Below are 14,581 nucleotides of genomic sequence, written 5' to 3'. Positions count from 1 at the left end.
GGGGGGAGTGTGGTTCCATGGAGAAGTTGTTCTGTGAGAAATCCTGCAAGTCCTCGCCACTGCTAACTAAACCTTGACAGTTGCACACAAAATCCCTCACACACTCTGAGACAGCCTTGGTGCTAAGGAAGAGCTCAGCCTGATTAGATGCTGCCATTGGTGAAGCCATAAGAAGCCTCAGAACCAGAAACTACGCCAGGCACAGTAGCTCACAGCTATAATCCCAGCACTTTGAGAGGCCGAGATGGGAGGATCACTTGAGCCCAGGTGTTCAAGACCAGCCTTGGCAACATAGAAGACCTCATCTCTACCAAAAAAGTCAAAAAAATTAGCTGGACATGGTGGTGCATGCTTGTAGTCCCAGCTACTCCAGAGGCTGAGGTGGAAGGATCACCTGAGTCCAGGAGGTGGTGACTGTGATGAGCCGTGATCATGCCACTGCACTCCAACCTGGACGACAGAGTAAGACCCTCACTCAAAAAAAAAAAAAACAGAAAGTAATGGAATGGGGAATCAGTGAACATACAAGTAGGAGTATGTCTGGGTAAGATAAGGTTTAAGAAAAGAAGTAGTAAGTGGCAGGGAAGCTTACCAGATTCCCCCAAACCACCCAGTCTTTCTTCGGCAGCTCTGACCCAGGACTGCGTCTGGGCCCAGGTGCTGGCACGCACTCACCCTCACGCACAAACATGAGGGCCAGCTGAGCCATATAGCTTGTGGACTCAGGACTCAAGGAAGGGATGTGTGGTGGGAAGGTGTAACTCTAATGTAAGCCTCTTAGTCCTCAATGCTAGGCATATGGAACAGATTAAATTAGGAGTGCTTTGCCCCAGTATTTACAAGCTTGAGCAGAGAACCCCCCCAGGCCCCCCTCTCATCAAGGACTCAAGTCAGGAAAGAATTCATGGCCTCTCTGGGTAGGCTAGGGAGGACAGCATGGCCTCAGCTTGAGGAACCAGGGACGTGGGAGTGGTTCATTCACACCTGTCACCCTCGTTCCAGGCCAGTCCTGCTCCTCCCTCACATTCCTTGCTTCCCAGGACTGCAGGCACCACTGCTGGCAGCTGACAGGGCAGACAGCTGAAGTTGCCACATAAACAGAGAAGCCTCAGCCAAGACAGACTCGGCCATAGGGAGATTTTCCAGCCTTGTGCCCATCTCTGGGAGTCCTCCTCCCCAGGCAGGAGGCTCTGGCCACAGGCCACTGTTTGGGGTTCCAGGGCACAACTCCCAGGCTCTGACCTCACCTCTCCTTTCTGTGGCTGAGAACCCTTCTGCTCTAGGAACCTTCACCCTGTCTGACCCTGCCTGACCCTGTGTGACTCTGAGGAGTTCACAGAAGCTCCTGGCTCACTCAGCCTGAGGTGGTCCCTTCTGATATGGCCTGTATTCCATCTTGGCTTCTCCAAGCATCCCTCGGGACGCTGGGCTATAAAATCCCATGGGGGAACTAGTCAGGGCAGTCATCGGAATAGAATCTGTGATTTCACACCATCTTGAGATTGAACTTTTTCCTCCACAGCCTTTCTAGTTTTCTTTTTCTCTTCCACATTCCATGCTAAGGAAATCTCTCCACTCTGGGGGTATTTTCCCATTTGGGATCTAAGGAGAATGACTTCTTAGGCCTTATTCAAAATATCTTCACTGTCAATAGACTATGGAATCAAATGGATTCTCTATGACTTTATTAAATAACCTCTTAATCCTTCCTGACAGACAAGAGTAGGAATTCCATTGTCCAGCTGTGGCCTGCAGTGAAGGGAGACCTTATCCTAAGGCAGGGCTTGCTAACCTCCGGACCCCTGAGGGTGTCTAGCAGGGCAAGCAGAGCCCGGTGGAGCCACAAACAGCCACAGAGCTCAATGACAAAGAAGGGAAACTGAAGAGGAAGAAAAAGGGGAGAAAGAAAGATGAACAGCAGAGAAAAGAGGAGGAGGGATAGAGGAGCCATATGGGGAGAGAAGACAAAGAGGCTCTCACGGGTTCTCTGGGATGCTGGCCCAAATTTGGAAGAATGTTCCACGTGGTCACTTGAATGGGCATGAGCTGCTTTTGGGTTAACACATGCAGCAAAGCCAGAAAAGCACTCACTGTCTGCTCACTCTTACTCTCCCAGGCCCAGGTCACAGGAAGCAAGCAAAGAGTGGTGACCTGTCAGTCACGGAAAGGACCTCGGAGAACATGTATGCTTCTCGGTGGGGCACTGCTAACATCTGGAACGGTTCTCTACTGGGCAGGGCAGTCCTGGGCTTCACAAGACCTTTACCATCCCTGGCCCCTGGGCCCTAATAGGAGCTTCCTCACTTACTGAGAAGAGAGAAGCAGAGATTTCCCCCTCCCGCTGCATTTCGACTTCTCCTCTCCCAGAGCTGACCCTGGTTGAGAACCTGTGATCACCCCACAGTGAAGAACTGCAAGGGGACTGGGACTCGGGACTGGAAAGACATTGGTTGATATTCACAGAGAGCCTTTGAAACATGAATCTCTTTAAGAAGCACGGAGCGGGGAGCAGACTGTTCTGTGTAGTAGGTGCTTTAATCACTCCTAGGGGAGCAGAGTGTGAGGAGGGACCCGTGGGAGGGGGGTCCTCATTTCCCTCTTGAAAATTGTTCTCAGCTGACGCTCGCATAGTCATCACCACTCGCCCTCCCACTCAGCTGACTCTTATCAACCCACTGACACTGATCCTCCTTTCTAAAGGGAGTATTTAGACAAGTGCAAAAGTGGAGAGGAATTCAGGGCTGCAAGTAGCTCCAGCTGGAGGGAGGGGGTGGCTGGGATCTCATGCCACTAAAATTATCCACACACAGAAAGGGCCTGGGACCCCACAGCTGATGGGCCTCTGGCCTGTTATGGTAATTTTCTACCCTTTGGACCCCTCTCGAGCTTGCTTATGACACCCAACACATTTAGAAATGACTTGATGACCTTAGGTAATGCTGAAATAATAGCACAGTCAACGGAGTCACCAAACCCTTCCTAATCCTGGTCATCTTACAATAGCATTCTCAGAGTTTGTGGAGTTACCGGGTCATGATCATATTTGTCACTTTCTTGTTTCCTTGTCAAAAGCAAGGCTACCTGGAAAAAATCCCACTCGGTGAAGGCCCTGGGAGGAAGCTGAGAGCTGCTTTTCTCCACACATGCCTCTAGTATCCTGGGTTCTAGTGTGTCACAATGGCGGGAGCGGACATCGGGAAGGGAGGGCAGGGTTTGGTGCTTCGGTTCTTCTTGTGGCCCCTACCTCTCACAGCCCTTTTTATTCCTATCTCCAGTGTCTCTTTTCCCTCTCCTCATGTGCGGAAGCCCCCATAATCCTTACTCCAGCCCTATTAACTCAGAAGTCAAGGTTGAGGAGGAATTCAGGAGAGGATCTTCCCTTCTCGTACACCTCAATCCACTTTAAACCTCAGCTGAGATACTGTCTTCTCCCAACCTCAAAAGCACCAGGAAAAGAGAAAAGCAGTGGGAAGTGCTTCTGCCTCCAACAAGAACCGTGATCGTACTGGATTTGCTCAGGTGAGACTGTCCACAGGCACCCACAGGCCACCTGGGCTCCCCAGATCAGAAGTGTGACGCGGTGCCCCAAGCCTACAGAACACAGCCATCAGACTGCCGCAGTGAGGGCAAAGCTATCTCCTGGTGTCAAGGCCCACTCACCCTCTCCCTTTTTGCCCTCCTGGCACATCACAGTGGGGCTGGAAACGGGGGGAGAAAGACCAGGGAAGGGAGTCCTCTGCTCCAAGGTGACCCCAGTTGTGGGAAAGATTGTGGCCCACTAGACGGAATTTGGGAAGGAGGACTCCTGGGAATCAGTGCTCTGCCCTGGAGAAAGGGCTATGGGGCAGGGGCCTGAGTCGGGGATGCTGAGGCTGGCTGCAGCCACCTTCACCTTTTTCTAAATGATTTCACTGAGCCAGGAGCTATCACCTCTGTGCTCCGGGGGCTTCCCCCACTGGGGCTGGGATCAGCTTCCGGGCCTGGAGGGAGGAGAATAGTGGAGGAGAATCCCCTTCTCCCTGCAGGTCTTCCTTCCTAGCCTCAATTGAGCACTCCTTTCCCCTGGTCTTTCTCCCCATTCCCAGCGCACTCTGATGCGCCTGAAGGCAGGAGGGGAGAAGGCGAGCAGCAGGCACTGACACCAGGAGGTAGCTTGGCCCTCCCTGCAGCCACGTGACAGCCATGCTCTGCAGGCACAGGGACCACATCACACTCCTGACCCATCCTCTTGCTGACTGTTCCTTCCCCACCTCCTGTTCTGGCTCTTGTTCCTCGGGCCTCCTTGGGACCTTGTCATCACTTCTTTTTCTCTCTTCTTTCTGTTCTTGCAGACTTAGCCAGTTGTTGTTCCAACTGTCACTTCTAACTAGATGGCCCTAACATGACCTTTACCCTCACTTCCTCAAACTCCAGATCTGCATTTTTAGCAACTCCCTGTGGGCACCTAGGACACACCTCCAATTCCACCAACCAGACTCAAACTCTCCTTCTTCAACGTTTCTCAAACAACCACCACCCCCTTTCTGACTTCTGACATCATCCTATCCCTGCAGTTTTTTGTTTGTTTGTTTGTTTGTTTAGTTGGAGACTCAACTAAACAAACACTCACAGCCACCCCAGCGTCGTTGACCTGCTGGGCTCCAGTGATCCTTCTGCCTCAGCCTTCCAAGGACCCGGAACTACAGGCACGTGCCACCACACCCGGCTAATTTTTTTTTTTAAATTGTAGAGACGAGGTCTCGCCAAGTTGCCAGGGCTGGTCTCAAACCTGCGGGCTGAGGCAATCCACTTGCCTCAGCCTCCCAAAGTGCTGGGATTACAGGCTGAACCACCAAGTCAGGTTTTGTCCCTTCAGTTTCTAAGATTTTTACAACCCCCAGGCAATCGGGGTATCTTTTCCTGGTTAAAAACTGAACATGCTCCTAACTGTGAAGTCTCTGTGTACCCAAGTAAAATTGGATCCACCAGGAATCATTTCAAAACCCATAGCTGCCATTCTGTGCATGAATCCACTGCCAGGCAGAGTGCTTAGGCTTTCATGGACAACAGACTCCAGAGTCTGGAGGGAAGAGCAGCCTTAGTGACTTCTGAGCACTTGCTGAAGATTGGGCATTCCTAAGGGAATGACTCAGTTCTCTTTGGGCAGAAAGGAGAATAAATCAGATAAAAGGGTGTCCTTCCCTGCCTTATGAGCAACTTCCTATGGCTGGGTCACTCACTCTATGCTAAGTGACCCTCCGGAAGGGTTTATATGTTCATAGTCCTCTGAGACAACTGCTGCTTTGTGCAATGACAGCAATTAATTATGTTGGAATCAGAGAGAGAGAGAGAGAGAAGGTCAGGGTGAGGGTGAGGGTCAGGGCCAAAGGTCAAGGGCGGTGGGCAGCATAGGGGGCAGGACTGGGGTCAGAAGGCCATGTGTGAAGTCTGAAGCCATCCTGCTCTCTACAAGGACAAACCATTCTGACCTCCAGCCTGTCTTGCTGTCTTACCTCCCCACATCTCCCTTTTCCAACCTTGATACCAGCCATTTTAGCTGAGGTCTTTGGGGCTGTGCATGCTGAACCCTGGGATTGGCAGTGGGATGTAGAATAGGGAAAAGTAAGGGACCTTCTTTGGAACTGGAAATACTTTGTTCTGTCTTGTTCTTCCAAAAAAACTGGCACCCCCTTCCTTCCCGCTGTCACCACTATCTCCCCAGAGTCAGGAAACCTGGGTTCTAGCCCCAGTTCCCTCACTGACCAGCTATGGGACTTAGTACAAGAGAACAAACCCTTTTTGTGTTCTAGTTTCTTCATCTGAAAATGAAAACTGTAAAACATTTCCTGCTTACTCTGATAATAAAATGCTTTTGTAAAAGCAGTTCACTATTAGCAAGTCACTCTCATTACATGATCTAATCAGATCTTTACAACAGCTGTGTCAGATGGACAGGAAAGCATTTTTATACTCTCTTACGGATGAGGAAACTCAGGCTCCCTGAGGACGAAGGATTTGCCCAGCAGCTGCACAGCTAACATGCAGCAGAGCAGGGATTCAACCAAGCCCCCTGGGCGCTGTCCCAGCATGACAGGAGGCTCGGGTGACACAGTACACTGCTATGATTAAGAAAAGTAGTATTTTCCCAGCATGGTTATAGCTCAAAGATTTGCCAGTGAATTATCACTGGCTACTTTGGACACCCTCAGCATCTCCAATCTGTCATTTCTTAAGTGGGTCATTTTGACCTAAGAAGTAGGTGTAGAATTGCTAACCTCAGGGCTAAAAACAGGGGAGGGTAGAGTCACTCAAGGAAGAGGATGTCTGTGGGTGTTTCTGATGCCACCATCCACTGATGGCGACCACACTTTCTGCTGGGCACAGAGGACTACAGAATTTTAAGAAAGCTCATAAATTCTAACAATCTCATTTTATCATGAGAAAACTCATGGGTTACAAGGACATGCCCAAGGTCACACAGTCCTAAAGCAGAGCTGGGCCAGACCCAAGTTTCCTAATTCTAAGTGCAGTGCTCTTTCCATGCTGCCTGGATTTTGGGCTGTTCATCTCATTCTGCCTGGGACTCACCCCTCCATGTGTGTGTGCAACTGACAGTAGAGAAGTAGCACTGGGGGTGATGCACAGAGATGTCCCTGAATGAGGGACGGTCCTCTTGGAAATCACTGGTTCAAGTGCCAGGACCAAGACACTGCTTTGCCCGCATGGGCCGGGACGACCCCACAGATGTGTGTTTTGGGCTTTTGAGTCAGGGAAGAGGAAACACTCACGATTTGTCTCGCCTGCCGAGCCTTCTCGGGGGGCTTGCTTGTCTCCTTCTGGGAGACAGGGATTTTCCCCGGCTTCTCACTTGGGTCGGAGAGTGGGCACTTGCAGGTTTCAGGATCTGGAAGCAGACATGAGGAGTTAACCACACGGGTTCCTAAAGGACCCCCACCCTTCCATCTTCCTACAGCACAGCAGCCCATTCCCCCACCCCAGAATGACGTCACAATTTAGACAGCATGGAGCAGGAAGAAAGGAGGAGGTAGGAGACACACACGTTTTCCTTTCATTCTGTACTGGCAAAAAGCAAGGCTACCATTTCCCAGGGTGTGATACAGATGAACACATCGTGCTCTTTTCCATGGCAGAGAGAGAAACAGCCGAATGACGGTTTCCTGGGGCTGTGTTTGGTTGTTTGGCAAGTTCCTCTCTTCGTGAAGTCAAAGTCCCATCTACATCGCCCCAGAAACCAGCTTGTTCTTCCTCTGATTTTCCCATCCCACACACAACAGAGTGGCTTCAATTTATCAAGAATCTCCACTCCAGGTCCCGCAGAGTGAAGGTGACAAGTCTGCAGGTGCTAAACCTAACCAAGCCTGAAGTCAGCACAGTCCCTTTCCCCTGTGATCCACTGCATGCACAGGATTTCTCTTAGAGAAGCCACAAGCCCTGGAGGGACACGGACAAGCGGGCATCATGTCACTTTGAAAGTAAAACTGGTAGAGGGAAGAAGGGCTTATGAGTATAGTCTATAGAAGGCCACAGCAAGTGCTCCTTACTGCTCTTGTGATACCCGGTTAGAATCATATGCTCAAGGGCTTTTGCAACTTACGAGGGTGGACCAAAAAAACCCGGAATTATTTTTTGAACGGCAGTCCCCTTGTAGTGCAGGCTTCTCCCTCTAGGTAAGTGTCCTAGGAACCCATCAGCAATCAGTGTACCAGCTAGTGTTGTTGTGAGAGGCCGCATTTGGCTTCAGTGAATTTTCTGGGAGACTCTTTCAATGCATTTGCCCATTTTATGGCAGTTGATTTATGAGCGTACCTAGCCACACCGCACTGAGTGTTCAGCAGTTCTTTTACCAAAAATGGCATGATCTTGCCTCGATCAACTTCTTTTGTTTCCCTGATGAAAAAGGTCCTCAAAGAGAAACATTTTGCCCATGTGGAAGAGGTGAAAAAAAAACAGCAGAAGCTCTAAAAGGCATCAAAACTGACACATTCAAAAACTGTTCTGAGTAGTGGAAAAAGCATCTTGATAGGTGTATTGCATCAAACAGAGAGTACTTTGAAGGTAACTGAAGTTTAAGCATGTAAAAATAAATACATGAATTTTTATAAACAAATTCTGGTGGATCAGCCTGTAATCCGGCGCCTTTGGGAGGTTGAGGTGAGTGGATTGCCTGAGTCCGCGGGTTCGAGACCCGCCTGGGCAAGCGAGGCCTCATCTCTACAATAAATCAAACAAATTAGCCGGGCTTGGTAGTGTGCACCTGTAGTTCCAGCTACTTGGAAGGCTGAGGCGGAAGGATTGCCGGAGCCCAGCAGGTCGAGGCTGCGGTGGCCAGGAGCGGCCACTGCACTCCAGTCTGGGCGACAGTGAGACTCCAACTCAAAAAATAAAAAAAAAAATTCTGGGCTTTTTTGGGTCCCCCCGTATAAGGCAAAGTGGAGGTATAATATGACTCTGAAATAGATTATAAAGCAGAATAAGGCAGGGTATGGTGGCTCCTGCCTGTAATCCCAGCACTTTGGGAGACTGAGGCAGGCAGATTGCTTGAGTCCAAGAGTTTAAGACCAGCCTGGACAACATAGGGAGACCTCATCTATAAAAATAAAAAATAAAAAAATTAGCCAGTCACGGTGGCGTGAGCCTGTAGTCCCAGCAACTTGGGAAGCTGAGATGGAAGGATGGCCTGAACCTAGGAGGATAAGACTGCTGTGAGCCATGATTGTCATGATCATGCCACTGCACTTCAGCCTGGCTGACAGAGTGAGACCCCAATTCTAAATAAATAAATAAACAAGCAAGCAAAATAAAGCAGAATGACCAATGGTTTTCATGGGTCTTTCCTGGTTTTAGTACCGAAAATCCCATGTCCTCAGAAAACCCTCAGTTCTGGGCAGACTAGATCAATTGGTCACCCTATTATAATGACAAAACAGAACAAAACTAGAGCTTCAGTATCAAGTGACTAACTTTTTGTTGTTGTTGTTGTTGTTGTTGGAGTCTCACTCTGTTGCCCAGAGTGGATTGCAGTGGCACGATCTCTGCCACCACAGCCTCAACCTGCTGGGCTCAGGCGATCCTTCTGCCTCGGACTTCCAAGTAGCTGGGACTACAGGCACGTGGCACTGCAGCCAGCGAATTTTTTTTAGAGACAAGGTCTCACCACATTGCCTAGGCTGGTCTCAAACTCCTGAGCTCAGGAAATCCTCTAGTCTCAGTCTATCGAAGTGCTAAGATTACAGGTGTGAGCCACCACACCCGGCTACATTTTAGATCTGGTTTCATAGAAGGAATTGCTGGCTAAGATATTGCTTGGCCTGTAACATCTAAATTGATTCAGCTCCTTTTTTTTTCTTTTTGAACCTGGGCCTCGCTCTGTCGCCTGAACTAGAGTACAGGGCATGATCACAGCTCATTGTACTCTCAACTATCCTAGAGTCAGATGATCCTTCCACCTCAACCTCCCAAGTAGCTGGGTCTGCAGGTGTACACCACCATGCCTGGCTAAATTTTTAATTTTTTTTTTTTTTTTTTGTAGAGACGAGGTATTACTATGTTGTCTAGACTGGTCTCAAACTCCTGGACTCAAGCAATCTTCCCTTCTTGGCCTCCCAAAGTGCTGGGATTACAGGCATGAACCACCACGCCTGGCCTGCTTTTTGAATATGTGCTAAGAGATACTTTAACCTCATGAAACTTTTGACCATTCTAGAAACATGGGGCCTGGAGCAAGACAGAGAGAGGGAAAAAAATGGGAGAAGAGTTCTCCTGTATGGCTCACTTGTCTTCCCAGTACCTACCTTCATCCTCATGTCCCTGGCATATTTCTCCAGCTCCTTCCTTATATCAGCCCTCAGCATCTTGGAAACGTTGAGGACTAGTTGCTTCCACTCAATAGGTTGGAAGCTATGAGGCTCATGGGGGACGTACAGCCCAATCTTGACCTTTTTGACTGTGTGCAGGTATTTCTTGTAGGAGTCTTCAAAGTCAAAGATGAGGTCACTCAGAGTCCGAAAGGTCAATGGCTTGTCCATCAGCTCAGCCCTTCGGCTCATGCCCAGTGAGCCGTAGCGGCCATTGCAATAAATCCCCAGCACGACATGGTGAAAGTAGTTTCCTGAGAAGTAGGTTTTAAAGCTGATGGGGAACCGCTCGATGGAAGGCTGTCCATTGGTTAAGTATCTTAGACAATCTGAGTCAAGGAAGAGAAAGGAGACTTTGAACATACAGACCCTGGTTGCCAGGAAGGGAAAGTATCTCACAGGGTCAGTGAGTCTATCCCCCTGCCTCTCAGCAGGACTACACCTAACTTTTCCAGACTAATTCTTTTATAAAGGATTCACTTGGCATCTTTGACTATCTACTATGTGGAACATAGCAAAGTCTAATCAACAGGGGACAAACAGAAAAACTTGTCATTTTCTTCAGTAATTACATAAATGCAAAACAAAACAATGACAAGGCATTTTTGCCTCCGTGCCGAGACTCACACGGGCTGCACCCCATCCTGGAACAACCTCACTACGATGCCTTCCCTATTGCTGGCATCATGCCTCCCCTGACTTTCCTCATCCTAGCTTAGGTATCCCAACCCCCCAGTCCCCTCTATAAGAACCCCCATAGCACTTGGTGCTTGCTTATCCTGTATTATGATGGTTTGTATCTTATGAGCATTGTGTCTCATATCCTTGTATCCCCTGGACATAGTACAGGCCTGGTACACGAAAGGATTTGTTTAATGCTTGCTGAAAGAATGAACCTCAGATTTTAAGGATATGCTTCCTTATGCTTAAAAGGACAGCACTCAGTGAATTAGCACTAGGGTGCTAATCCAGGTACCTGAAAAGAGGGATACTGATAGAGCCCTGCCCACAACCCTGACGATGGCCTTGTCTTCTGCCCCAAGTTTAATCACAGATGACTTCTCTCTATAAAAATGTTTATCTGCTTTTTCTTCACTTAATCACGTGAGAGCAACTGGCAGTTAGGGAGTGAAACTATATCCTTCTGAGTCCTCTTCCATAAATTCTTGCCAGCTTTCGGGGGCAAATTCTCTGGGGCTGGAATAAGGGCATTCCTTAGTCATTTAAGTCAGTGTAACAGACACTTATTGGTGAGTGTCTTCTGTGCCAGATAGCCTGCTAGGTAGGGCTGTGGAGCCCAAGATAAGATGCAGCCCTCCTCTGGAAGTCTGGTGGGAGACAGACTCAAAATGCACACGATGTAATCAGTATGGAGGTTCCTCAAATAATTACATAAAATCGCCACATGATCCAGCAATTTCATTTCTGGAAATACCCAGAAGAACTGAAAGCAAGGACTCCAACAGATATTTGTACACTCATGTTCTTAGCAGCATTATTCACTATAGCCAAAGGTAGAACAACCCAAATATCCATCCATAGATGAATGAGCAAAATGTAGTACATATATGATAGAATATTATTCAACCTTATAAAGTAAGGAAGTCCTGCAATATGCTACAACATGGATGAACCTTGAAGACGTTATGCTAACTGAAATAAGACAGATACAAAAGGGCAGATATTGTAGGATTCCACTTCTCTTAGGTACCTAGAATAGACCAATTCATAGAAACAGAAAATAGAATGATGAGCCGGGCTCGGTGGCTCAGCCTGTAATCCCGCACCTTTGGGAGGCTGAGGTGAGTGGATTGCCTGAGCCCGCGGGTTCGAAACCCGCCTGGGTAGTGAGACCTCATCTCTACAATAAATAAAAAAATCAGCCGGGTGTGGTAGCGCATGCCTGTAATTCCAGCTACTTGGAAGGCTGAGGCGGAAGGATTGCCGGAACCCAGCAGGTCAAGGCTGCGCTGGCCGGGAGCGGCCACTGCACTCCACTCTGGGCGAGAGTGAGACTCCAACTCAAAAAAAGAAAAAAGAAAAAGAAAATAGAATGGTGGTTGCCAGCAGCTGGGAGGAGGAAATGGGGAGTATTGTTTAATGGTCTAGAGTTTCAGTTGGGGAAGGTGAACAAGTTCTGGAGATGGATAGTGGTCACGCTGCACAGCATTATGAATGTACTTAATGTCACTGAACTCTGCACTTAAAAATGGTTAGAATGATAAATTATATGTTGTGAATATTTTACCTCAATAAAACCAAAACCAGCCAGGTGTGGTGGTTCATATCTGTAATCCCAGCACTTTGGGAGCCAATGTGGGAGGATTGCTTGAGGCAAGGAATTTGCAACAAAGTGAGATTCTGTCTCTACAAAAATTAGCTGGGCATGGTGGTGCATGCCTGTAGTCCCAGCTACTTGAGAGGCTGAGGCAAGAGGACTACTTGAGCCTAGGACTTTGAGGCTGCAGTGGGCCATAATTGTGCCGATGCACTCCAGCCTGGGTGACAGAGTAACACTGTTTCAAAGAATATAAATAAAAAACAGGCCAGGCTCAGTGATTCAGCCTGTAATCCCAGCACTTTGGGACGCAAAGGTGAGTGGATTGCCTGAGTCTGTGGGTTCGAGACCAACCCAGGCAACTTGGTGAGACCTCTTCTCTACAATAAATAAAAAATTAGCTGGGTGTGGTAGCGCACACCTGTAGTTCTGGCTCTTTGGAAGACTGAGGCGGAAGGATCGCTGGAGCCCAGTAGGTCTATGCTGGCATGGCCATGAGAGTGCCACTGCACTCTAGCCTGGGCAACAGAGTGAGACTCCACCTCAAATAAATAATGAAAAGTTGAAAAAAGACAAAATCAGAACACAATGTGATCATGTGTGCCATAAGAGAGGCAGGCCCAGCAATCTCTGGGCAAACAGAGGAAGAGCTTTGGTGTGGCAACCCTGGAATTAGTCTTAGGACAAGTTGAGTCAGCCAGATGGAGAAGTGGGAGTGGGGAGGAGAAAGGAGGGAGCACCAGTCCATCGTGTCATGAGTCATTGGTCTTTAAGATTAGTTCCATCATTATGTCAATCAGCAAAGCCTTGGGACCTGCAGCAACTGGGACTGGAGCAGAAGGGATTGAGGAAGGAGGGATGAGAGCAGGGGAATGGCCTGAACTTTTCCAGGAAGGGGAAGCAGCAGTATTTCCAGCTCTGGCATCCAGCTTCCTGGGGCTATACCTAACCTACCTCTCACAGTGACCCTGATATTTTAATAAATCATACTTTAGTACCATGAGCAAGCCCCACTAAGGTCAGCAAGGCCCACCAAAACACTTGCCATAATTCAGAAGATACTTTGGAACCAAAGATCTACCTAACCAGCATGCATGTAAAAGTGAGCACTATCTCTAAGCAAGATACAAAGAAGTGGCTCCTCACTAATGAATCCTGAACTCTGGGCTAAAGTCAAAAAAGAGAAAACAAGGAAAGGCGGGCCAAAGGACATCGGCCTCCAAGCAGCCAAGTCAACCAGTTTCAAAGTTGTCAAGGCACCTCTTGTTTCCCCAGACCTGCAGAGAGGCCTGTGGGAGACACAGACAGAGGACCCCAGTCATCTCCTTCACTGTCCCCAAGTGAAAAGCAGGACCCAGGGATGCTGACACAGAGCAAAGAGAAAAGACAAAGATGCTGTAGTTTTTAGAATTCAGGTCCATGGTTCTCATCTCTGTGCAAGAGTCAAATTTCCCTGAGTTCAGCAGTGTGAACTGAATCTCTCTACCCTCCCCAACTTCACTGCAGTCTTCTGAAATGTCACACGGATAAGAACAAAGGAAAACTAAGATCACACTATTTCTGATTTGGAGGAGCCCACAGTCTGGCCTTGGGTCTATCCCCCACAATTCCAAAAGACAGTAGGTGATTCTGGCAACATGATGCTAGGATGGCATACAATTGTGTAGGGATAAGACTATCACATAAACAAGTCGACCTAAATCCAGGTGCATGCAGACAGCCCCAGCAGAGTCTGAGGTAAGATTGTGCACCCTGTGAAGGGCCTGAGCTTGTGTTCTCCTTCATTAATCTCCACCAGCAAATCCCCAGACAATTGTTTGCACCCATTAAACTTGCAGGAGGCCCCGCTGAGCAGCTGTGGCTGACTCCTGCCACTAAAGAGTTGGGGCCCCAAAGCCATCTGCTGCCTCCACCTCCAGTCCTTGCCTCCTGCTGGGCTCCCCAGGCACATGTTTCATTTTATTTGTGGGGAGCAAAGAGGAGGATGATAAAAGGTCGGCAGGGGCCTCTTTAAGGCTCAAGTTTCTATTTTTCAAATGTCAGCCAAGGCACCTGTGGACATTCTTGTTTCAGATCAGGCAAGTGCTCCACACACTGCAGAGAGGCCCAGAAATTCCCCTTCCCACAAATGTCCAGGAGACCAAGAAAACCAACTAGACCAGTTCTACTATCTGTCTTCAGTATAATTCTGAAGCATGTGTCCTGATGTCTTCTGTATCTCCCATCGCTCCTGTTTCTCCATCCATCTCTCTGACCTCCCTTAAGCCTCTCTCATGGCCTCTTTGTATCCCAACCAGACCAAAAAACTTTGGGATCTCATCCTTGATCTTTTTCTCCTCTCACTTCTTGAATAGCAACCACGACCTCCTAAACCGGGGGTCCTCAAACTACGGCCCACGGGCCACATGCAGCCCGCCGAGGACATTTATCCGGCCCACCAGGTGTTTTT

The 14,581-nt window shown here is 48.6% G+C and overlaps 1 protein-coding gene across 2 annotated transcripts in view; it reads right to left on the bottom strand.

Annotated features, from left to right (window-relative positions):
* Positions 1–14,581, bottom strand: part of VASH2 (vasohibin 2) — a 36,795-nt gene that overhangs the window by 6,580 nt on the left and 15,634 nt on the right. For both annotated transcript variants that reach the window (XM_008055141.2, XM_008055138.2), the window contains 2 exons: positions 9,792–10,173; positions 6,768–6,883 (listed from right to left, as the gene is read on the bottom strand). In XM_008055141.2, the coding sequence (XP_008053332.1) occupies positions 6,768–6,883; positions 9,792–10,173 (498 nt within the window). The remainder of the gene's footprint in view (positions 1–6,767; positions 6,884–9,791; positions 10,174–14,581) is intronic.

Source organism: Carlito syrichta, unplaced genomic scaffold (genome assembly GCF_000164805.1).
Source record: "Carlito syrichta isolate Samal-C Ts95f unplaced genomic scaffold, Tarsius_syrichta-2.0.1 Scaffold80553, whole genome shotgun sequence".
Classification (NCBI taxonomy): Eukaryota; Metazoa; Chordata; class Mammalia; order Primates; family Tarsiidae; genus Carlito; species Carlito syrichta.
This window is presented reverse-complemented; position numbering and strand designations above follow the sequence as displayed.